Consider the following 25,380-nt stretch of genomic DNA (forward strand, 5'->3'; position numbering starts at 1 on the left):
TGCCCAAATGGTAGCACTTAAGAACAGAAAAAAAATTATTTTTTAAAATATAAATCAATGCTTCAAATCCCAAATAACATTGGCATGATAACAAAAATAACTTAGAAGCAGCTTAAAGTTCCCTGGTAGGAACATCACCTTCCCTCCCTGGTGCCAGGGCTGTGCTGGACACGCCGTGGGCACCTGGCTCTGTGACAGTGGGGACATTCCAGGGACCCCAAGGACCCTCTGTGCAGCTGGAAAAGCCCCTTGGGATGAAGGAAAAACAGCTGGGGGATGGGATCTCAGCTGAGGAACATGAAGCACTCAGGAATTCTGGAGAAGACAAATCCTCCTCACCATCCCCAGGGTCCCTGGGCAGGGCTGGGTGGGGACAGAGGGTGGCAGGGACACCCCACACAGGCTGGGGTGGCATCCCCCCATCCCTGCCTGGCACATCCCAGCCCAGCTCTGGCCTTGGGGGACACAGCCAGAGCTGCCAGGAGCTTCCCGAGGTGCTCCCCAAACCCAGCTCACTGCTGCAACAGTGCAAAACAAACTGCTTTAACTGGCTCTGAGACCTTTAGGAACATTAAACACATTTCAGGGGTTTAGGGTAAGCAGCTTGGCCAGGTGCCCTGAGGCCCAGGACAGCACAGAAATCCCCATGGAATGTTGATCTGCTCCATTCCCCAGGGAGAGCAGAGCCTGGGGACAGGAGGGATCTGCTCTGGCTGGGCTCACAGAGGATCTGTAAAATCTGCCCGGGGCATTGGCAGCAGAGGGAGGAGCTGAGGGACAGGGGACAAACCCCCGGAGCAGGGAAAACAAACAGAACCATCCCAGGCTTTGATGCCCCCTGCACACAAGGGGCTCCAGCAGGACCCACAGGAGCTGCCACAAGCAGGGAACACTTTGGGGTCACCTCCTCCCTCAGCAGTGGCTGTCCCTGCATCCCTGGAAGTGTCCCAGGACAGGCTGGACATTGGGGCTTGGAGCAGTCTGGGGTGCTGGAAGGGATGGGATGGGATTTGGGATGGGATTTGGGATGGGATTTGGGATGGGATTTGGGATGGGATTTGGGATGGGATTTGGGATGGGATTTGGGATGGTGGAAGGTGTCCCTGCCATGGGATGGGATGGGATTTGGGATGGGGTTTGGGATTTGGGATGAGATTTGGGATGGTGGAAGGTGTCCCTGCCATGGGATGGGATGGGATTTGGGATGGGGTTTGGGATTTGGGATGAGATTTGGGATGGTGGAAGGTGTCCCTGCCATGGGATAGGATTTAGGATGGGATTTGGGATTTAAGGCTCTCTCCAAGCCAAAGCTCTCCACAGTTCCCTGTGGGAGAGGCTGAGGTGTGAGTGGTGCTGAGCAGGATGGAGCAGCTCGGGAAGGCAGCACTGACAGATGGCCCAGCAGATGCTCTGGGATGGAAGTGGCTTAGTAGGTGATCCATAAAAAAAGGCAGGAAGATGATGGGAGTATCTCCACCACGCCATTCACAACAGAAATGTCCCTTTTTTCACCCTGCTCACATCCCACAGCCTGTGGGATCTGTGGCACTGGGAATGTGGAATGAGCTGTGCTGGGGACACAGGGAGTCTGTCCCCAGTGCTGAGGGACTGAGCAGAGCTCACCCCTCCCTCCCAGACACAGTCCAGCCTCTTCTGACCCCAGCAGCTCCTGGGGAAGCTGCACTGCTCCGAAAATCCCATGGGTCCGCCTGGGGGGCACCCACAGGACACCCTGGCAGGGATGGGCTCAGCTCTGTTTGATGTCCAGGGAGCCCCAGCACAGCTCCTGTGGTACCCATGGTATATCCATGGTATACCCGTGGTATATCTGCAGTATATCCATGGTATATCCATGGTATAGCCACGGTATATCTGTGGTATACCCATGGTATATCTGTGGTATAACCGTGGTATATCCCTGGTATACCCATGGTATACCCGTGGTATACCTGCGGTATATCCCTGGTATACCCGTGGTATATCTGCGGTATATCTGTGGTATATCCGTGGTGTTTTCCACCTTATCCAGGGGCACCTGCCTTATTCCAACCACAAATCCACTCCACTGAAGGAATCACAACAAGGAAATCTCCAGACATTAAAGCCACTCCTGGGACATGAAGGAAACTCCCATTTCCTTCCCAAACACACAAATTAACGTCGTGGCAGGGCAAACACAGAAACCTTGAATAGGTTGGGAGGCACCTAAAGAACAGAACCACTCATCCCACCCCTCTGCCACGGGCAGGGACACCTTCCCTGGGCCAGGCTGCCACAGGTGAGATATTCCATACAGGGACTGCCCCACCTGAACACCTGATCACAAACTGCTTCTCATTTCCTGCCCTGCTCAGTCTAAGCCCCTAAGCCAGGCTCAGGCACGTTAAAACCCCGAGGTGCAGCTCACCCACCTTCCATGGGGGTGTTGTTGTCCGGCCGGTTGGCAAACACCACGTCCACATATTCCAGCTGCAGCCTCTGCAGGGAAGCCTTCAGCCCTGGCAGGGGGAGAGCAGAGACAAGGACAGCCAGGGTCACAGGGGGGCATGGACACAGCCAAAGTGGGACTCACATACAGTTTGGTGAATATAAATATAAATGATAACAATAAATATAAATGTAAGTATAAATATAAATTCACGTGTAAGTATAAATATAAATATAAACATAAATATAATAAACATGAATGCAATAAATATGATTATAATGAAATAGAAATATAGTTAGATATAGATATATAGGTATATAGATAGATGTAGATGATATAGATCTATAGATTGATATAGATACAGATATAGAAATAATAAATATGATTATAATAAAATATAAATATAATTAGATATAGATGTATAGACACAGCTATAATAAATATGATTCTTGTAAAATATAAATATAATTAGATAGATATAGATAATATATCTATAGATATAGATGATATAGATATGCAGCCCCACAGGATATGAGAGGGATGCTGGACAATGCTGTCCCACGTTCCTGCAGCCTGCTGCAGAAGAAAGCCCCAGGCTGGGCACACCCAGAGTCCCCCTTCCCCAGGTTGTGCTGGAGTTCAGAATTACAGAATTTGTGCTGTGCTGGAATTCACAACTCCAGGATTTGTGCTGTGCTGTAGATCACAGTTCCAGGATTTGTGCTGGAGTTCACAACTCCAGGATTTGTACTGTGCTGTAGTTCACAGTTCCAGGATTTGTGCTGTGCTGTAGATCACAGTTCCAGGATTTGTGCCCCCAGCCCCTGGTGCCGAGTGTGGCTGTGCCAGCCTGGCAGAGGAGCTGCCAGGGACTGTTCCAGTGCCCTGCTCCTGCTTGCAGTTAATTCAGTCTGAGTTCCAGCTGCAGCCCCAGGGGCCATTCCAGGCCGATCCCAGAGGCAGGGTGGTGGCACTGGGGGTGACTGGTGCCACTGGTCACAGACAGGTGAGCACCAGGGAGCTGTGCCCACCTGCCCTGCAGAGACTTGGCAGAGTGAGCCAAACCCTTTGCAGCCCAGCCCATAAATGCCCAACTTCTGAGAGCCAGGGTCTGATGGGGGATGGCATCAAACCCTGCAGATATTTTTATACATCCATGTATGAGTGCATAAGAGAGGGCGAGCAGAGGATGGGCATTTCATCCAGCTCAAAATCCAGCAAACACTTTCAGCCTGCTCTATTTTGACTCATTCTTCATGAACATTCATAAAAACATTTTGTTCTTGGGAAGATTTGTAGGAAATAACTGTTAAAAATCCTCTTCTCTCACGCACACAGATATATAAAAATAAATATATATATAAATATAAAATATATCTCATTGACTTTGACGCTGTTTGCTGGGTGTTCTGTGAAATTATTCCAACTCCTGCCAGTGCTCTTCTGTCATTTCACCAAGTAGCTCCACAAGAAATGGAAAATGGATGGTTTTGGAGTGCCTGTGACACGTCTGCCACCTCCCTGAGCACCTTTAGTGCCACCACTCACTGAGGCTCATTCAGATGAAAATCCAACAAAATGTTGCTACAATAAAAACTTCCTCCAGAGGGAAAGGCACATCCTGATGTGTCTGGATGCTGCAAACACTCCAGGATAAAACTCTCCAGGGCAGTGCTGGGTAAATAACCCCAGGGATGAGAAAGGCAGGGGAGGGGATGGGAGCAGCACCAGGAGCAAAGCTGAGCTGGGGCTGGCAGCTCTCCAGAGCAATTTCTGCACCTGACATCATCCTCATCCTCATCCACATCCTCATCCCTGGCAGCTGCAGAGCGAGCCCAGGCACCCCTGGCCACATCTGGCACCTCTGGGCAGGGCTGGGGGGGAGCAGGGAGCTCAGCACACCCCAGGGGATGCAGGGCTGGCAGTGCAGTCACTCACACTCTGAGCAGAGCCAGAAGGAGCCTTTGGTGCATTTTGGGCACTGCACAAGTTTGGGAAGTGCCCTGAGTGGGACTGGCATGGGAGCAGGGGGATCAAACAGCCCCTGCTGTTTTTGAGGTAAATTTTTAAAAGTTTAATGAAAGACAGTAAGAGACAAATAATAAAGCAAAAAAAAATTTATACATATATTATATATATTACACATATATATGTATTTCATATGTTTATATCTATTATATACGTTATATATATTTTTAATATGTTATATATATTTATATATATACATTTTATATCTGTGTGTATATGTATTATTTATCTATATATAACTGTTATAATGGTCAGGTGCATGGTCTTCAGCCAAGAGCACACCTGCTGATTTGGAGACATCCCTTGAATTCTTGCATTAAAAATTATTAAATTAAAAATTATTACCTTAAAAACCCCTAGATTGTTCTTGTCATGGCAGAGCTCTGCCCTGGACCCTCCCCACCCCACACAGCCCAGGTACCTTCAATGATGTGTTTTCTGGAAAGGCCTCTCTCTGTCTCAGCTCTGCAAGGGAAAAACAGGAACAGAGCTGGGAGATGCCAGAGGTGCCAGCAGCTCAGGGGCTGATCTGTGCTCTATTGAACACCCCCAAAATTGGGTTGGGAGGGACATTAAAGCCCATCAAAGCCCATCCATCCCCCCTGCCCTGGCAGGGACACCTCCCACAGCCCCAGCCCCAAATCCTGCCAGGGATCCAGGGGCAGCCACAGCTGCTCTGGGAGTTCCAGCCCAGTCAGGAATTCCCAATTCCTGGGACATTCCAGGGATGCAGGGGCAGCCACAGCTGCTCTGGGAGTTCCAGCCCAGCCAGGAATTCCCAATTCCTGGGACATTCCAGGGATCCAGGGGCAGCCACAGCTGCTCTGGGAGTTCCAACCCAGCCAGGAATTCCCAAAATCCCACCCAGCCCTGCCAGCAAACACCAGGACAAATGATGTCACACTTACTTGCCACCCCAGTACAGCTTTGTGGTTATCACCAAACTGGACCTCCTGCAAAAAGAACAGAAACAAATTAAAAATCAATAATAAAAATAAAATAATAATGATAGTAACCAAGCAGGATGCTGCCTGTGCTTCTCATTGCCATGCAGCATTCCCAGAGTTACCAAAACTGTGATACATCTGAATTCATCTGGAAAATCTCACATGATATTAAATCAAAGATTTACCGTCCTCCAGCTGCATAACCAAACACGTACAACACAATTTCTCCAGTTTTTATTGGGTTTAAATTTTTTCTTCCACATCATCCAGAATATTTCTGACCAAATAATCAATCACCCCCTAATCCCCTGGACAGGGATGCTGGGTTTGGAGAGAGCCCTGTCAGAACCTTCAGCTAGGACACACACAGGAGATTTAAAGGTTATGCAAATCTCTTAAGACTCCACAACATGTGCTAATGTGCACGGTTTAAATGAGGTGTCATCTCCTGCCAGGCTCCATCCCAGGAGATGAAGGCTCCTCACAGCTCTGCATCCCAAATTCCCAGTGGGGCTGAGTTGGGGAGGAGAAGAGAGGATCCCAGGGCTGGGGCTGAGGGGTGACCCCAGAGGGTGCTCCCAGCCCCTGTGCACACCCCAGACCCCAGGGCAGCGCTTTCCCCTGGCACTGGGAGGGTGGGGATGCTCCTGTGGGGTCATGGGGCTGCCTGGGCCAGCAGCACCAGCAATGGACACTCTACAAAGCCAGAGGGATTGCAGGAGCAGGGAGGGCAGGGGGTGCCATACTGTACCTCCAGCCCTTCTTCTTCAGGATGTTCCCCAGGATCACCTCGGCCCTGAGCAGGAAAAACCCGGTGTGAGGGAGGCAGGGGAGGCTCAGTGCCAGCACCCAGCCCTGTCCTGTGCCAGGGACCCAGCTGGGACAGACCCCAACCCCCAGAGCCCTGCCCTGTGCCAGGGACCAGCTGGGGACAGACCTCAACCCCCCAGAGCCCTGTGCCAGGGACCCAGCTGGGATAGATCACATCCCCCCAGAGCCCCTTCCCACTGTCCTGTGCCAGGGACCCAGCTGGGACAGACCCCAACCCCCAGAGTCCCTTCCCACTGCCCTCTTGCCTGAGCAGGATACCAAGCCCATCCCAGGCACATCTGGCCCAGATGTGTGCCCCATCCCACAGCCCAGCTCTCACACTGACCCATCCCAGGCACATCTGGCCCAGATGTGTGCCCCATCCCACAGCCCAGCCCTCACACTGACCCATCCCAGGCACATCTGGCCCAGATGTGTGCCCCATCCCACAGCCCAGCTCTCACACTGACCCATCCCAGGCACATCTGGCCCAGATGTGTGCCCCATCCCACAGCCCAGCCCTCACACTGACCCATCCCAGGCACATCTGGCCCAGATGTGTGCCCCATCCCACAGCCCAGCTCTCACACTGACCCACTCCAGGCACATCTGGCCCAGATGTGTGCCCCATCCCACAGCTCTCACATTGTCCCATCCCAGGCACATCTGGCCCAGATGTGTGCCCCATCCCACAGCCCAGCTCTCCATCCCCGTGCCTGGAGCTCTCACAGCCCCTGGCCATCCACCACCATCGGTATCTGCACTGAATTTTCATTTATTCAGGTTTTTTCAGCAAGTGGCACAAGCTCTGCACTCCACCCCTGCTGGGCACCAGAGCCTTGGGGTTGAATTATTTGGGTTTGTGCTCCAAACACAAAAGTTTTCCTGTCCCCCAGCCCATGAGGAGGGGGAGCAGGGAGAGGGGAAGGCAGGTCCTGGCAGGGATGGGGGAGGGAAGGCAGGTCCTGGCAGGGAGGGAAGTGAGGAAGGCAGGTTCTGGCAGGGATAGGAGAGGGAAGGCAGGTCCTGGCAGGGATGGGACAGGGAAGGCAGGTCCTGGCAGGGATAGGAGAGGGAAGGCAGGTCCTGGCAGGGAGGGGAGAGGAAAGGTAGGTCCTGGTAGGGATAGGAGAGGGAAGGCAGGTCCTGGCAGGGATGGGGAGGGGAGAAGACAGGTCCTGGCAGGGGGAAGGCAGGTCCTGGCAGGGAGGGGAGAGGAAAGGTAGGTCCTGGCAGGGATAGGAGAGGAAAGGTAGGTCCTGGCAGGGAGGGAAGAGGGAAGGCAGGTCCTGGCAGGGAGGGAAGTGAGGAAGGCAGGTTCTGGCAGGGAGGAGGGAGAGAAGGCAGGTCCTGGCAGGGATGGGAGAGGGGAAGGCAGGTCCTGGCAGGGAGGGGAGAGGGGAAGGCAGGTCCTGGCAGGGAGGGGAGAGGAAAGGCAGGTCCTGGCAGGGAGGGGAGAGGAAAGGCAGGTCCTGGCAGGGAGGGGAGAGGAAAGGCAGGTCCTGGCAGGGAGGGAAGGGGGAAGGCAGGTCCTGGCAGGGATGGGAGGGGGAAGGCAGGTCCTGGCAGGGAGGGAAGGGGGAAGGCAGGTCCTGGCAGGGATGGGAGGGGGAAGGCAGGTCCTGGCAGGGGTGGGGGAGAGGGAAGGCAGGTCCTGGCAGGGATGGGAGAGGGAAGGCAGGTCCTGGCAGGGATGGGAGAGGGGAAGGCAGGTTCTGGCAGGGAGGGGAAAGGAAAGGCAGGTTCTGGCAGGGATAGGAGAGGGAAGGCAGGTCCTGGCAGGGGTGGGGGAGGAAAGCCAGGTCCTGGCAGGTCCCAGCACTCACTTGCCGGCCGCGTACACCTCGGCCGTGTCGAACAGGTTCACTCCGCTCTCGTAGGCGATGGTCATCAGCTGCTCGGCCACCTGGGGGCACAGGGACAGCTGAGGGGTGACAAACCCATCCCAGCCAGCAGGGAGAACCCACAGCAGTCAGCACTGCCGGGGGGCTGGGACACCCCCAGCAGGGTGAGACACCAAAATGTGGATTTACACCAGCTCCCCTTGGACCCAGCCTGGCAGGAACTCATCTCCTCTGCCAGGAAAGCAGCCGAGAATTTAACGGGGTTACAGGAGAGATCTGCAAATCCACAGTTTAACACAGACTGGGGGGTTGATGTTCTTTCAGCTGCCTGCCAGCTCCTCCTGCAGCTCTCCTGGGCTATGGGAATGCCTGAAGGTCATTTTGGGGAGCCCCAGAGGAGTCCTGGGGTTCCTGCTGCACCCCCAGGGGCTGACAGCTCCGGCTCAGCATCCCAAGGGAGGGCAGAGCCCAGGACTGAGCCCCTGTCCTGCCCTTCCATGGGTGACGCTGCACATGGAACTGCTGTGAGCGAGGAGGGAGCAGAAACAGAGGGCAAAGTGGGCATGAAAACAAACTGAGGGACAAGGGAACATCCACAGAGCCCTGAGACAGGAGCAGAGTTGGGGATCCAGGGGAGCAGAGCTGGGGATCGATGGGATCAGAGCTGGGAATGATCCATGGGGAGCAGAGCTGGGGGTGATCCAGGGGGAGCAGAGCTGGGGATGATCCAGGGGAATCAGAGCTGGGAATGATCCATGGGGAGCAGAGCTGGGGGTGATCCAGGGGGAGCAGAGCTGGGGATGATCCAGGGGGAGCAGAGCTGGGGATGATCCAGGGGAGCAGAGCTGGGGATCCATGAAATCAGAGCTGGGGATGATCCAGGGGAATCAGAGTTGGGGATGATCCAGGGGGAGCAGAGCTGGGGATGATCCAGGGGGAGCAGAGCTGGGGATGATCCAGGGGGTCAGAGCTGGGGATGATCCATGGAATCAGAGCTGGGGATCCACAGGACTAGAGCTGGGAATGATCCAGAGGAGCAGAGCTGGGGATGATCCAGGGGAGCAGAGCTGGGAATGATCCAGGGGAGCAGAGCTGGGGATGATCCAGGGGGAGCAGAGCTGGGAATGATCCAGGGGAGCAGAGCTGGGAATGATCCACAGGACCAGAGCTGGGGATGATCCAGGGGAATCAGAGCTGGGAATGATCCAGGGGGAGCAGAGCTGGGAATGATCCAGGGGGAGCAGAGCTGGGAATGATCCAGGGGGAGCAGAGCTGGGAATGATCCAGGGGGAGCAGAGCTGGGAATGATCCAGGGGGAGCAGAGCTGGGAATGATCCAGGGGGAGCAGAGCTGGGAATGATCCAGGGGGAGCAGAGCTGGGAATGATCCAGGGGGAGCAGAGCTGGGAATGATCCAGGGGAGCAGAGCTGGGCATGATCCATGGGAGCAGAGCTGGGGATGATCCATGGGATCAGAGCTGGGGATGATCCATGGGGAGCAGAGCAGAGCTGGGAATGATCTGTGGGGAGCAGAGCAGAGCTGGGGATGATCCGTGGGGAGCAGAGCTGGGGATGATCCAGGGGAATCAGAGCAGGGAATGATCCAGGGGAGCAGAGCTGGGAATGATTCAGGGGGAGCAGAGCTGGGAATGATCCAGGGGATCAAATGTGGGATCCACAGGACCAGAGCTGGGGATGATCCAGGCAATCAAATCTGGGGCTCCACCAGGGGAAGCAGCAATACCATGAAAGACCCAGAGAATTTTCAGGAAAACCCTTCAGAGCTCAGGCTGCTGGGCCCTTCAGCTCACACAGAGCTGTTTTGGGGTTACTCCACGCCCTGGGGCCGGCAGCTGCTCTCCCTGGGCTCACATCTGTGACACCTGGGCTGGAGCAGAGCCCACGTGCAGCCCCGAGCTCCGGGGATGATTCCCTGGCATCAGGAGCCATCTGCTCCAGGGAGCAGCACGGAGGAAACCCGAGCTCATTTCCATTTGTTTCAGCTCATTATGGCAAAAATAAATCACCTTGTGAGCCCAGCCCCTGCCTGTATTTATGAGTATTTATGTATTTATGCCCATTACACAAAAATAATTCCCAATTTCTGCAGTGGGAGCGGTGCCACTGCCCTGGGGAGGAGGGGACATTGGAAGGGACAGGAGGTGGCCCTGAGGGGTGGATGTGGCTCAGGAGAAATCTCTGGAAATGTCAGGTTCGTTTGGGGCTCTGTGCAGTGATTTGCTGCTGTCTCTCCGTGCAGGAAGGTTCTGGAGCCACAATTTAATATAAAAACACCCCAGAGTGGGGTTTGTCCATGCACTCACCTCGTCTGAGATCTGACCTCCAAAAGTCACCCAGGTCCCTGGACAGAAACAAAACCATCTGTTACCACAAAAATGAGATTTCACCCAAATTCCCTTTGGGGTTCCAGGTTTGGGGTGGGGTGAGGGGGCTCAGGGGGTGCCCAGCAGAGCCAAATCTTCACTGTGACAAACTGGAAAAAATCTGTGGTGTGCCACAACACATTATTTGGGGGATGAAAGCATTGAGCATCCTGAAAGCCAAAATTAGAATTTAAAAAAGGACATAAAAAAGAGAAATATCGCCTCTGACAGGAAAGATTTGCACCCAAAGTGACTTTTCCCCAGGAAGTTTCCATGAAGCCAAAGCCCAGCCCAGGGCCAGGCTGGACTTACTCTGCTCTGCTATTGGAGAACTTGGGGTAGTGTCTCTGTATGAAAATTCCTTTTTTAAAAAAATAAATGAAAATATCCTGTGCTGGGAGCAGTGTGTGGATTTAATTCCTTTGAGTTAAAGGTCCAACCCCAAGGAATTCCTAAGGAACATCATTTCCTACACACAGATTTCCCATCTATACATTTATTATATATATATTTTATATATTTAATTTAGGAATCCACATTTCCTAGGGAGGAGAGGCAGCAGATCCCACTGGGAGCCTGCTCAGACATCCCTGCTGCTCTGCTCTGCCCTCACTCCTGGGGAAAACGAGGCTCACTTGCCAGGAAAATTAGAAAAAAGTTTGATAAAAGTCAATAAGAGACAAAAAACAAAGTAAAAAAAATTGTATTATATATATATAAAATATACACATATATATTAGATATATTAATATATATATTTATATATGATAGCTATGTTATATATATATGTATATATATATGAAAATACATATATACACAAATATATTTTCTATATTTTGCACTCAGCCAAGAGCCCCCCTGCTCTTTTGGAGACACCCCTTCAATCCATCAGCTCTCTGCATGTTCATAGACCCCCATGAATTATTCAGAAAAATTCCTTTGAGTTGCTCCAGCCTGCCCCCCATGCTGTAAATCAATATTTTTATTTCTGCTTGGCTCTGTCCTGTCCCACACTCCCTGAGAATGGAGATCAATAAATTCTGTCCCTGCCTCCATCCACACAGGATAACCCAAAAATGTGAAGAATTTCTGATTTTCTTTTTACCATTCTCTGAGTTAGTTACATGAACAAAAGCTTTTCACATCACCACCTTAGAGTCCAAATAAATAGATTTATCACATTACTACATCTAAGTTTTGTTAACAGCTGAACTGAAAGGAACTCTGCTCACACAGCAAAGTTTCCAACACCATAAATACAACATTCATTTGAATATTTGTGAAAAGCCAGTAATATAATATGTACTTATGATACAGTATAAAATAAAATAAAAATAGAGTAAAATAAAAAGAAAATGAACATTTTAAAAAGAAGATAAAAATGAGATAAAATAAAAAAGATAGATGAAATAAGATGAAATAAGATGAAATAAGATGAAATAAGATGAAATAAGATAGATAAAATAAGATAAAATAAATAAAATTAAAATAACAAAATTGAAATAAGATGATAAAAAATAAGATGATGATAAAAATATGATAAAAATAATAAGGCTATAAAAATTAAAATAAAATAAAAATAAAATCTAAAATTTTAGAAAATAAAATGAAAAATAAAATGAAAAATAAAATGAAAAATAAAATGAAAAATAAAATGAAAAATAAAATGAAAAATAAAATGAAAAATAAAATGAAAAATAAAATGAAAAATAAAATGAAAAATAAAATGAAAACACTGCTGAGGAGCTGCACAGACACTGAGAGGGATTTGCTCTGATTGTTGCAGTTTAAATGCTCTGGTCCTGCACAGCAGAGATAAAACTGAAACCTGTTTCCATTTCATCCTTTATCCCCATGCAGATAAAAACCAAAGAAGGCTGATTTCCATGTTCAAGCTCCAGAGGTGTTATTTTTACAGGAATACATTAAATGTGTTTGTACCAAAAATGGGCTGAGACTGTTCATCCCAAAGGGATTTTTCCTTGTGCATGAGCAGCACAGGTGAGGGGAGGGAATTATTTATTCATCCTTCTCACAGAGGGCACATCCTCTCTGAATTCACCTCCTGGCACCAAGCACTGAGGGCTCACAGCAGAGCAGCACACAGGGCCTCAGGTGAGAGCAAACAGCACCTGAAAGCTCTTCAAATGCAAGGAATAAAGGAATTAATATAATAAATATATATATATAAATAACATTAAAATAATATTATAAATTAAATTAAAATTATATAAATAATTCATTCAAATAAAGGAATAAATATAATAAATATATATATAAATAACATAAAAATAGTATAAATTAAATTAAAATTATATAAATAATTCATTCAAATAAATGAATAAATATAATACATATATATAAATAACAAAAATATTATGAATTAAATTAAAATTATATAAATAGTTCCTTTAAATAAAGGAATAAATGTAATAAAATATCTGTGTAAATAAATAGAAAAAATATATTTATTTAATAAAATAAAATAACTGTATAAATAAATAGAAAATATATTTTTTTAATAAAATAACTGTGCAAATAAATAGAAAAAATACATTTATTTAATAAAATTAAATAACTGTGTAAATAAATAGAATTAAATGTACTTATTTAATAAAATAACTAATAGAAAAAAACATTTATTTAATAAAATAAAATAACTGCAAATAAATAGAATAAAATGTATTTATTTAATAAAATAACTAAATAAATAGAAAAATATTACATTTATTTAATAAATTAACTGTGTAAATAAATAGAATAAAATATATTTAATAAAATAAAATAACTGTGTAAATAAATATAATAATATATTTATTTAATAAAATAACTAAATAAATAGAAAAAAATTACATTTATTTAATAAAATAAAATAACTGTGTAAATAAAACTTCTTTCTTTAATAAAATCAATACAATAATCAATGTCTGTGTGCTGGGCAGCCCTGCCTGGGATCTGTCTGTGCCCACCCAGGGGGACAGCAGGGACAGGAGCACAGGGCTGGGGATTCCCAGGGTCTTTAATCACAAAATCCGGGCAGGGAGGGGAGGTTTGGCTCAGCCAGGTGAGCTCTGGGCTGTGCCTGGGAAGGGAAAGTTCAGGAACAAAGTCAGGAGCAGGGAAGGCACCCCCAGCCAAAGCACAGGCACCATTTAAAAAAAATCAAAAGGCAAAAAAAAGCACAAGGCACATTTGGCATTTCAAACAACAGCCAAGGATGATTCACAAGCTCAGCCAACACACTCGTTTGGGAAGAAAAATATACTGAGAAAGAGATCTTTTTAAAATTGCTCCTTTTTGCCTTTGAAGTCCTCATCTCTGCGCTGTCCAAAGGCATCCCCTGCCCCAGGGCAGGGAGCCAAAGCAGCCCTGACCCCTGGGCTCCCCAAACTCTGATTTTTGTGCCATCCCTGACCCCTCCAGGCTCCCCAAACTCTGATTTTTGTGCCATCCCTGACCCCCCCGGGCTCCCCAAACTCTGATTTTTGTGCCATCCCTGACCCTCTGGGCTCCCCAAACTCTGATTTTTGTGCCATCCCTGACCTCCCTGGCTCCCCAAACTCTGATTTTTGTGGCAGCTGGGACTTTTCTCCATGGATTGGGCACTGGGGTGGCAGCTTCTGTCCTGCCCAGCTCCTGGCTGGGGCTGCCCCAACATTCGAGAAGGAGAAGGAGAAGGAGAAGGAGAAGGAGAAGGAGAAGGAGAAGGAGAAGGAGAAGGAGAAGGAGAAGGAGAAGGAGAAGGAGAAGGAGAAGGAGAAGGAGAAGGAGAAGGAGAAGGAGAAGGAGAAGGAGAAGGAGAAGGAGAAGGAGAAGGAGAAGGAGAAGGAGAAGGAGAAGGAGAAGGAGAAGGAGAAGGAGAAGGAGAAGGAGAAGGAGAAGGAGAAGGAGAAGGAGAAGGAGAAGGAGAAGGAGAAGGAGAAGGAGAAGGAGAAGGAGAAGGAGAAGGAGAAGGAGAAGGAGAAGGAGAAGGAGAAGGAGAAGGGACAGGAATAAGAATAGGAGCAGGAGCAGGGACAGGAGGGGAGCTCAGCCCAGGCAGGGACAGGGACAGGAGCAGGGACAGGAGGGGAGCTCAGCCCAGGCAGGGACAGGGACAGGAGAAGTGACAGGAGCAGGAGAAGGAGCAGGGAGAGGGACAGCAATAAGGGCAGGAGCAGGGACAGGAGAAGGAATAGGAATAGAGGCAGGAGCAGGAATAGGGGCAGGAGCAGGAATAGGGGCAGGGATAGGGGCAGCTCTGGGATCTCCCAGGGCAGCTCAGCCTGGCTCAGCAGCCCCAGCCCCATGGGAGCTCCAGGAGCCCAGCAGTGATGCTCTGAGGGTTCAGAGGGGCTCTGGGGGGCTCTCCCCAGCTATCCCTGCCTGGGAACGCTGCCAGCACACCGGGATCCTCCAGAGGAACCCATTGCCATCCCTGCAGGGTCCCTGCTGCCCCAGCCCTGCCCCACTCCCCATTCTCCTCCACTCGCTCATCCCACAGGATAAAGCACTCTCCCACCTTGCTGAGATGTTGCAAGGTTTTTGAAGAAGACTGCTGAGCCTTCAGAAACTTCAGTGAGCCCTAAATTGGATTTTCATGCTGCAGAGAACACAGGGAAACACATTTATCTTTTGGGGAGCTGCAGCAGTGAAGGCACTGGGGAGAGTCAGGCTGCACTGGGAGCAGACACCTGATGGACCTGCAGAGGACAGGGATGGTTTTACACGGAAAGAGAGGAGATGGAGGTCGGATTTTGAGGACAAATCCTTCCCTGAAGAGTGCTGGAGCAGGAGGAGGTGCCCAGCACCCCCAGCCCTGCTCCCTGCACAGCTGCACTCACAAAGCCTCAGTATATTTAGAGCTGCTGCAGTTCCACATGCTTGAAATCAAAAAAAAGCTCTGCAAACTGTTTTTTTTTTCTTTTTTCTTTTCCTGCTGCTACTTCCTTCCCGTGGCTTCTGTCCTGCACCACCACAGCAGCACTTGGGGAAGCTGTGAGGCTGAGAAATAAAACTCTGAGACAAGAGGAGTCCTTCCCCAGGCTGGGGCTAATTTAACCACGAGAGCTCTCAGCAGAGCAGACCTTGTGGTGCAGGGTGACTTTCCCAACTCCCTCCAGTTTAAAACTCAATCCCAAACTCAATCCCAAGCCCTTTGGAAGAAGCAGCTCCCTGGCAAAGTCCTCAACTCCTCATCCTCCTCCATCCCAGCAATGCTCACCCTGAGCTCACCCCAAACCCTCTCTGCTGTTCTCCAGCAAACAACCCCAAAGCCTTGTCTGTCTGTCTGTCTGAACAGCCTGAGCAGAATTATCACAGAATTATCACAGAATTATCACAGAATTATCACAGAATTATCACAGAATTATCACAGAATTATCACAGAATTATCACAGAATTATCACAGAATTATCACAGAATTATCACAGAATTATCACAGAATTATCACAGAGGCATGGAATGCTTTGGGCTGCAAGGACCTTCAAGCCCATCCCATTATCCCATCCCATTCCCATCCCAATCCCATTATCCCATCCCAATCCCATCCCTCTATTGGGCAGGGACCCTTCCCAGTAGAGCAGGGTGCTCTGACCTAATAATAACAGAATTATTAAATATTATTATTATTATTTGACTTCTCAAAGAAAATTCCAGCACCCACCAACCCAAATTGCAGGATGGAAATTTCCTGATGACTAAAGGGCTGTGAGCAGAGCCAGCAGTGTTTCCCTGAGCTGCTGCTCAGGTTGATGGTTTGCCACAGACTCTGTGGCTTCATCAATTGATTTAAATACTCTGAGTAAGTGCAGAATGAGCCTTGCCATCTCAGATTCATAATTAGCTTAGATTCATAATTAAGCCACTGTTGTGCTTACAGCAAATCCTATTGAGTCACTTTATAAATGTTAAATTAGTCAAGTGATTAGGCAGTGCTGTTGTTGTGTTGATTGAGCATTGCTGGACCCTCCAGGGCTGAATCTCTGCTGCAGTCTGGGCTGGGTTTGGCACTGGGGCTGCTCTGACCCCAGCACTCCGTGAGAAAATCACCCCCAGAACCCCCTCAAACCCCTGCACACTGATTTTAACCTGATTTTCCATCGTGTGAGCACATGCTGCACAGCAGTAAAATAAAATAAAATGTGCCATCAAACTCTGTGGCTTTATAAATTTATATTGAACCTGGGCTTGCTGAATAAAATACAATAAAACCTTTGTCAGCAATTCTTTGAGACCCCTAAAGTGGTGCCTCCACCTCCCTGTGGCAGATAAAATATTGATAAGGAATTCTGTGGTGCTGGAGCTGGTGTGGAGCAGGGAAAAAACAGGGGGGAATAATCGGGGGGGAAATAATAAAGGGGGAAAAATAATAAAGGGGGGGAAATAAAAAATAAAGGGGGGAAATAATAATAAAGGGGGGGAAATAAATAATAAAGGGGGGGAAAATAATAATAAAGGGGGGGAAAATAATAATAAAGGGGGGGAAAATAATAATAAAGGGGGGGAAAATAATAATAAAGGGGGGGAAAATAATAATAAAGGGGGGGAAAATAATAATAAAGGGGGGGAAAATAATAATAAAGGGGGGGAAATAATAATAAAGGGGGGGAAAATAATAATAAAGGGGGGGAAATAATAATAAAGGGGGGGAAATAATAATAAAGGGGGGGAAAATAACAATAAAGGGGGGGAAAATAACAATAAAGGGGGGGAAAATAACAATAAAGGGGGGGAAAATAACAATAAAGGGGGGGAAAATAACAATAAAGGGGGGGAAATAAATAATAAAGGGGGGGGGGAAATAATAATAAAGGGGGGGTAAAGGGGCTCTGTCCCAGCCCAGGCTGGTGCTGGCTCTGGGGACACTGTGGTGCAGGGGAAGGGACAGGGGTACTCACCCAGCCCCAGGCACGACACTCTCAGCCCAGACTTGCCAAGGTTTCTGGAAGGAAAAGAAAACCATTATTAAACAGAGCTCAGCCATGGGGGACACACAGCTTAACCCCAGGGGAAAGGTAAGGCACTGCTTTAGTCCAAATGCTGTGATTTCCTCCAGAAGTGGCTCTGGGCACCCAGGCTGTGCTGCCCTGAGTGCTCAGGGCTGGGATAACCCCAAACAGCTTTGCATCATTTGGGGTCCCACAAACATTGCCTGCACCCCACAGCATCCCTGAGGGGTCTGGGTGGGGAGGTAAAAGGTAAAAAATCACTGCCCACCCCTGTGCCCACCTCCAACAGTCCCTGTGCTTCTCCTGCTCCTGGGGAGTTCTGTGATATCAAATAAAATAAATGAGAAGGAAAAGCCTTGCTGGCCCCAGGGAAGGTTGGACACAACACCCCGGGTGTGACCTGTGCTTTCAGCTCGTCCCATTTCCCCTCTCTGCCTTTCCTGCCCTTCCCAGTTTCATTCCTATTTCCCATTCCTATTTCCCTATTTCCTATTCCCATTTCACGATTGTCCTGGGGAGCCCCAGGAGGAGCAGCCCGAGCCGGGCAGGGCTGTCCCTGCCCCAGGAGCCCCCCAGGCACCCACGGTCAGCGCTGGGATGGAGCTGGGGATGCTGCAGCCCCCAGCCTGAGCTGCAGCTCTGCAGGGAAAGCTGCAGCAGCGCCTGCAGCACAGCCAGGGCACGCACTGACCTCTTTGCTTTCTTTGCTGTGCTATTTTTAATTCTTTATTCCTTTGCTATTTTTTTCCTTTTTCCCCTTTCTCTTCTTTTCCCTTTTTTTTTTTTTTTCCAGAGGATGCCCCATCCTCCTCCCCAGAGCCCTGGGCAGGTGCAGAGGGCAGGAATTGCAGGATTGCAGCTGCATGGGATGGGGATTTCTGCATCCCTCCTGCTCCCAGCCCAGAGCCAAGTGCTGCTCATTCCCACACAGCTTCCCGTTATTTTATAGGGGAGGGGGTTTAAATCCTATTTCTCACAGATCTGTTTGTTGCTTTTCAAAGTGTGTGGAGCTCGGCCATTAACTCCTCTCCCCACATAAATAAATATAAATATAAATATAAATATAAATATAAATATAAATATACACACCCCCTTTATATATATAATTGAACATATATATATTTTATATACACCCCTCTGCACACACACCCTTTAGCTCTACGCATCCTTCATGTGTAACTTTTTATGTAAACACACATAAATACCCTTTAAATCTATATATTCATGGACACAGCCTTTATTTACACCCCTTTTTACACCTGCACACACAGATATTCCCAATTTCTCTGTGCAAATACAGATCCCCTCCACACACCCCTAATACATCCCTGTATAAATGTATTTGTATGGGCACACAGTGTGAGGGCATCCCTGTGGTGTTTCCCTGCATTTAGAGGGAAATAGAAATTTCCCAGTAAGAAAAAAATAAATATAAATATAAATATAAATATAAATATAAATATAAATATAAATATAAATATAAATATAAATATAAATAATATTTCCCTGGCAGTGGGATCTGTTGCAGGCTCCCAGCCCAGACCTCCAGGACTGTCCTGTCCTCCCCCACAACACCACACCAGGGCTGGTCCCTCCCCACTCCAGGTAAATTTTGGGGTAAACCCTCCCCAGATTTGCTCCAAAGATCAATACCCAGCTCTGGGAAGAGTCTGCTCTAAATAAACCCAGGCAGAAACGTTGTGTTTGGATTTGCAGAGCTCTGCCATTTGCTCAGCACACACCTGACCTGGATATTTGGGGAATTGGTGCTGGAAATGCCAAATTCCTGCAGGGAGAGATCCCTCCTGCAAAGGGGGCTGGGCTGGAGGATTCCTGGAGAGCATCCCCAGGTGTGCCCCCATCCCCAGGTGTGCTCCCCCCATCCCCAGGTGTGCTCCTTCCATCCCCAGGTGTGCCCCCATCCCCAGGTGTGCCCCCATCCCCAGGTGTGTCCCCATCCCCAGGTGTGCTCCCCCCATCCCCAGGTGTGCTCCTTCCATCCCCAGATGTGCTCCCTCCATCCCCAGGTGTGCTCCCCCCATCCCCAGGTGTGCTCCCTCCATCCCCAGGTGTGCTCCCCCCATCCCCAGGTGTGCCCCCCTCCATCCCCAGGTGTGCTCCCCCCATCCCCAGGTGTGCTCCCCTCATCCCCAGGTGTGCTCCCTCCATCCCCAGGTGTGTCCCCTCCATCCCCAGGTGTGCTCCCTCCATCCCCAGGTGTGCTCCCCCCATCCCCAGGTGTGCTCCCCCCATCCCCAGGTGTGCTCCCCCCATCCCCAGGTGTGCTCCTTCCATCCCCAGGTGTGCTCCCCCCATCCCCAGGTGTGCTCCCCTCCATCCCCAGGTGTGTCCCCCTCCATCCCCAGGTGTGCTCCCCCCATCCCCAGGTGTGCTCCCCTCCATCCCCAGGTGTGCTCCCCCCATCCCCAGGTGTGCTCCCCTCCATCCCCAGGTGTGCTCCCCCCCAAAACAGAGACAATAAACTCCCAAAAAAGCCACCAAGCAAATATCTATCTACATTTACACCAATATTACAGCACCCAGGTGGATGCACATGGAGATAGAGCAGACAGACACACAGACAGACACACAGACAGACACACAGACAGACACACAGACAGACACGTGCCTGAAGCTGCCCAATTGCCAAGGAAAATCAATGGGCTGTCTCTAAGTAGCAGTAAAAGCTCTCTGTGCTTCCTTTGCACTAACTTCAGGCTCAGACAATGCAGCAGCTCCATCCCTGCAGCTGAACTGGGGAGATCCCCCAGGATCTGTGCTGGGAGGGGGCTTGGAAGGTGCTGGGAGCAAATCCCAGTTGAGCAGGAGCATCTGATGCAGAGCTGAGCAGAAATCCTGTAAAAACCTCTGGGTGCCTGTGCCAGGGAGCTCAGGGTGCTCACCCAGAGGTGCTGGGCTAAAGGGGCTCCAGGAGAGCTGGGGGAGGATTTGGGATGGGGGAATGGCTTGGCAGAGGGCAGGGGGGACTGTGGGAAGAATTCCTGTCTGTGAGAGAGCAGAGCAGGAGCCTCTGGTGCCTGAGGATCACTGTGCAGCTGATCAAAGCCAGCTCTGAGCCCTCCTTTCCTGGTTCTGCCCCACACATCCCTGCCCAGCACAGAGAGCACCCAGTGTGCCCATCCCTGCAGCCCTTCACACAGCTCCTACCCCAGCCTGAACTGCCCCTTTTTCCTTGCCCTTTTCCCCAGATTTCCATCACTCAGCACCTCAGCTCTGGGCTCCCTGAAAGCCAAACAGCCTCACCCCGTGTGCTGCCCAAAGCTGGGCTCAGCTGAGCCCCCAGGGAGGCTCACAGGGGATGGGGAGGGGACAGGGGCAGGCAGGAGAGGTTTTGGGGGGCAGCCCCTCTCTGTGCCCACAGTGGAGCTGCACAAACCTCCCTGAGCCACCAAAACCTCCAGGACAGGAGCCACAGCACAGGACAGAAGGGACACCCCAGTCTTTCTGTTCTTGCAGCTCTAAGATGTATTTTGAGCTCAACTTCCAACCTTTGCAGTCTCCTTCTCCAGGGAGCAGCCCTGGGCAGGTGAGCTGTGGGGACAGCCAAAGCCAAGGACACTTCATCCCCCCAAAAACCTCGCTCTGCAGGTGGGTTTAACTGGGCCCAGCTTTGCTGGCACCATCCAAGGGTGACATTTCCCTGCCAGCAGATGAGGGCAAATCCAAGGAAAGTCCTACAGGGATCCAGTTGGGAGTGCTGGGTAAGGAGAGCTCCTTCCGTGCCACAGAGAGCACCAGGGCCCAGCAGGCACACCAAAGGCCAAGGTGACAATTCTGGGCTCCAAGAGCCCTGTGGTTCCACATCAGAAAGTCCAGAAGTGGCACAAAGGGAAAGGGAGGGTGACACATCCTGCAGCAGCACAGAGGAACCTGGGATAAAACCCGACAGCAAAAACAGGGGGGATATCACAGGTTTGCAGGAGTCCTGTAACTCAGGTTAAAAACACAGAATCCAAGTTTCAGCCAGGGCCACATTACAAGGAAAAACCCCCTGGGATTGGGTTTCCCCCTCCCTTGCTCCTGGGAAGTGCACACTGCACATAATCCTGGCTTAAACCAGCAGAGCCCAGCCTAAACCTCCTCCAGCACAGGGCAGCAGCAAGGACTGTGGGAGACTGGAAAATTCCCAGCCCTTGCTTTGCCTCACCTCACCCCGTGCCTCCTGCATGGCTTTTATGGGAATTTGGATTGGAATGATTGCCCAGGGAGTGCTGAGTGTGCAGGCAGGGTGAAGGGATCTGTGATGGATGTGTGTCCATGTGGATGGGATGGAGCAGGGAGCAGCAGGAACAGCACCCTGGGCAGCCAGGAGAGAGAGCAGGGGCTGTGGGGGACACAAAATTGAGACAGATGGAGGATTCAGGAGGATAAAACCAATGTGGTGACATTTGTGTGCCCACAGGGACAGCAGAGCCCTGCAGGGGACAGTGGCACTGCCAAGCCTGGGGACAGAGCCACGAGGTTCTTTAACCCAAGAGAAGGAGAGGAAGGGGTGAAACAGCAAAGCAGGAATGGGGCTGTGTGCTGTGGCACAGGGCAGAAAACACCTGGAATTGCGTGGCTGTAGGGAACCTGGAGTAGGGGAGCACCTTCAGTGCAGGGAGTGCTCTGTAACGCTGGGCTGGGGGACCTGGGGACAGCCCCAGGCTCCCATGGGGACAGCAGCTGTCCTTGTCCCTGCAGAGCCACCTCCATCCTCCCAAACACAGCCCCAGCTCAGTCTGAGCTCCCCATGGGGACAGCAGCTGTCCCCTCAGTGCCACCTCCACCCTCCCAAACACAGCCCCAGCTCAGTCTGAGCTCCCCACGGGGACAGGAGATGTCCTTGTCCCCTCAGAGCCACCTCCACCTGTGGATGATACAATTCCTCCAAAGCCATCTTCCCCTGGCCCCTGGAACTTGCTAGAATAGATAAGGTATCCTAGATACCAAGGCTGAGCCAAACTCCTTAAGAATTTGGTCACTCTCGAACACTTTGGAAGATAATTGGTTAGAAATTAGTTTGTGTAATTGGTCAGTTCACCTTTAGAACTTCTCACTCAGATTGGATGCTGTTCTTTGGATAAACTTTTATTGGTTGTAGTTTGAATCCTCCCTGAACCTATAAATATGCCTGTGTGCCCTTTGTTCTGAGAGATCCCTGCTTGACCACCCTTGGCATGAAATAAAAACTCTTGTGGAACTCATCAGTAAGGCCTCCGGTCTTCCTCTGCTGATAAATGTGAGTTTTCTGAGAGACTGCTAAATGTTAGCACTCTCTGGTCCTGGCAAACACCACCAGGGACCAAAAAAAGAAAATCACCTCCACCCTCCCAAGCCCATTCCCAGCTCAATCTGAGCTCCCCATGGGGACAGGAGCTGTCCCTGTCCCCTCAGTGTCACCTCCACCCTCCCAAGCCCATTCCCAGCTCAATCTGAGCTCCCCATGGGGACAGGAGCTGTCCCTGTCCCCTCAGTGTCACCTCCACCCTCCCAAGCCCACTGCCAGCCCAGGACAAACCCCTCAGCCTCACCAGCAGTGGGAAGGACAATTCCCCTCCCCAGGGCCCCCTCCCCATCCACACTCACCCTGCAGGAGCTGGAGAGCAGCACAGACCCCCCCCAGGAACGCACCCAGCCCTTCCCTGCAGGGATTTATGGCCTGGCACACCTGTGCTGCTGAATTACCTCCTTAACCTACAACTGCATCCTGCAGGGACAGAGCAGCTCCAGCACAGCCCTTCCCTTCAGCCAGGGGGGATTTCCTTCCCTGCTGCCCTTCACTGCTTCCAGCAGGGGCAGTTTGGGTTTGGCCACTTCAATTAACACCCCCCAATCAGCCCCAAACCTTCCCTTCCCTTCCAGTACTGCCAGCTGGAAGGGGTCAGGATAACCATCCTGTCTGCCTGTTTATCTGTGTATCCATCCAGCCTCTACTGATCTATCCATCTATTGATTTATCTATCTGTTTATTGATTTATCTATCTATCTATCTATTTATTTATCCATCCATCCATTGATTTATCTACTATCTATCTATTGATTTATCTATCTGTCTATCTATCTATCTATCTAATCTATTTATTGATCTATCTATCTATCTATCTATTTATTGATTTATCTATCTATCTATTTATTTATCCATCCATCCATCCATTGGTTTATCTATCATCCATCTATTGTTTTATTTATTTATCCATCCATCCATTGATTTATCTATCATCTATCCACTGATTTATCCATCCATCCATCCATCCATCCATCCATCCATCCATCCATTTATCTAATATCTATCTATTGATTTATCTATCTATCTACTGATTTATTTATCTATCCATCCATCCATCCATTGATTTATCTATCATCTATCTGTTGATTTATCTGTCTATAATCTATCTATTGATTTATCTATCTACTGATTTATCTATCCATTCATCTATTGATTTATTTATCCATCCATCCATCCATCCATCCATCCATCCATCCATCCATCTGTTGATTTATCTATCATCCATTTATTGATTTATCTATCATCCATCCATTGATCTGTCTATCCATCCATTTATCTATCTATTACTCCATCTCTCCATCCATCTATGTATTAATCCATCTCTCCATCCATACATTTATTAATCCATTTCTCCATCCATCCATGTATTACTCCATCTCTCCATCCATACATTTATTCCCCACCCATCAGAAATGAGACAGCAGAGAGAGGTTTTTCCCCCCCTATGCAAAAGCAGAAGTTTTAAATAAAATCTCTGCAATAACACATACAATGACTAAAACATTTTCGAGTCCACACCCACAGAAGGATCACCAGGCTTGGGAGAGCTCCACAGAATTGAGATGAAGCTGCTTTTTATTTTTTGTTCCAAGCCTGCTTTCCTTGCCCTGTGTCTGTGGTTGTGCCCACAGCAGCCAAACTCTACCAAAATAAAACTGAGGGGACGGTCCCAGCGCAGCACCTGGGGGGAGGTGACCCCCAGGGGACCCCTCACACGCCCCCTCACACTCCCCAAACTGGGGAAATCATGGCACAGCTCTCCTGATATAAACTGCACAGAGTTTGTCTTATTGCTACAAAAATATGAATTAAAAAAAAAAAGTAAAAAAGTCACTGTTCCTGACGCTGGTGGTGGGAAAACAACGTTGCTTAGAAACATCCCCATCAGGGCTCCAGAACCGCTCCTCTCTGTGCAGAAAATGAATAAAATATGGAATTTATTCCCTGGAAAAAGAGACTGTTTCAAGAGACATCAAAATCCTGAGGAAAGCAGAGACCCTGCCCATTCCATCTGATGTCCCCCAGCTGTCACCTGTGGAGTGGGGACAGTGACACCTGGCTTGGCCTGACCCCAACCCCATCCCTGGCTCCTGCAGGGGGAAATAACAGGATTGCAGAATCCCAGAGTGGTTTGGGTTGGAGGGACAATAAATCCCATCCATCCCACCCTGCCATGGGGACACCTCTCCCTGTCCAGGCTGCTCCAGCCCCAATGTCCAACCTGTCCTGGGACATTCCAGGGATCCAGGGCTACCCTGTGGGTAAAGAATTCCTCCCCAACATCCCACCTGAACCTCTGTTCTTCTCATTCAAACCCGTTCTCCGTGCCCCATCCCTGCCTGTGCTGCTCTCCCTGGTTTTTATGAGCGCCCTGCACGTCCTGGAAGATGCTCAGCTTGTCCTGGCACCTCGGGCACATCCATTTGTCACAACCCATTGCACTCAGGCTCGTGGAGGTGTTAATTCTCGCCTTTAATTAACTTGGGTGGTTTCCTGCTCCCAGGGCTGGCTTTCCTTGGGCTGCCCCAGGATGTCAGGCCATCCATCAGGAGCTGTCCCTAGGCCAGCTCTGGTGGCAGCAGGTTGTCTCTGAGCGCCGTGGGTGGGAGCAGAGGCAAATAAGGCTTTGAGTGTCTGTGCTGGGAACAAAACACTCCACAGCAGGCGCAGCAGCTCGCACAAATCAGCGCCTGTACCCCGGAATTGCAGCTGCAGCTCCGG

At 49.7% G+C, this 25,380-nt stretch overlaps 1 protein-coding gene across 2 annotated transcripts in view; it reads right to left on the reverse strand.

Annotated features, from left to right (window-relative positions):
- KCNAB1 (potassium voltage-gated channel subfamily A regulatory beta subunit 1) overlaps nt 1-25,380 on the reverse strand; it is a 64,951-nt gene that overhangs the window by 9,041 nt on the left and 30,530 nt on the right. For both annotated transcript variants that reach the window (XM_033069117.2, XM_033069118.2), the window contains exons 2-8: nt 17,319-17,362; nt 10,381-10,418; nt 8,040-8,119; nt 6,155-6,199; nt 5,365-5,409; nt 4,878-4,921; nt 2,412-2,498 (exon numbers count right to left, since the gene is read on the reverse strand). In XM_033069117.2, the coding sequence (XP_032925008.1) occupies nt 2,412-2,498; nt 4,878-4,921; nt 5,365-5,409; nt 6,155-6,199; nt 8,040-8,119; nt 10,381-10,418; nt 17,319-17,362 (383 nt within the window). The remainder of the gene's footprint in view (nt 1-2,411; nt 2,499-4,877; nt 4,922-5,364; nt 5,410-6,154; nt 6,200-8,039; nt 8,120-10,380; nt 10,419-17,318; nt 17,363-25,380) is intronic.

This window comes from Catharus ustulatus, chromosome 10, assembly GCF_009819885.2.
Source record: "Catharus ustulatus isolate bCatUst1 chromosome 10, bCatUst1.pri.v2, whole genome shotgun sequence".
Lineage (NCBI taxonomy): Eukaryota > Metazoa > Chordata > Aves > Passeriformes > Turdidae > Catharus > Catharus ustulatus.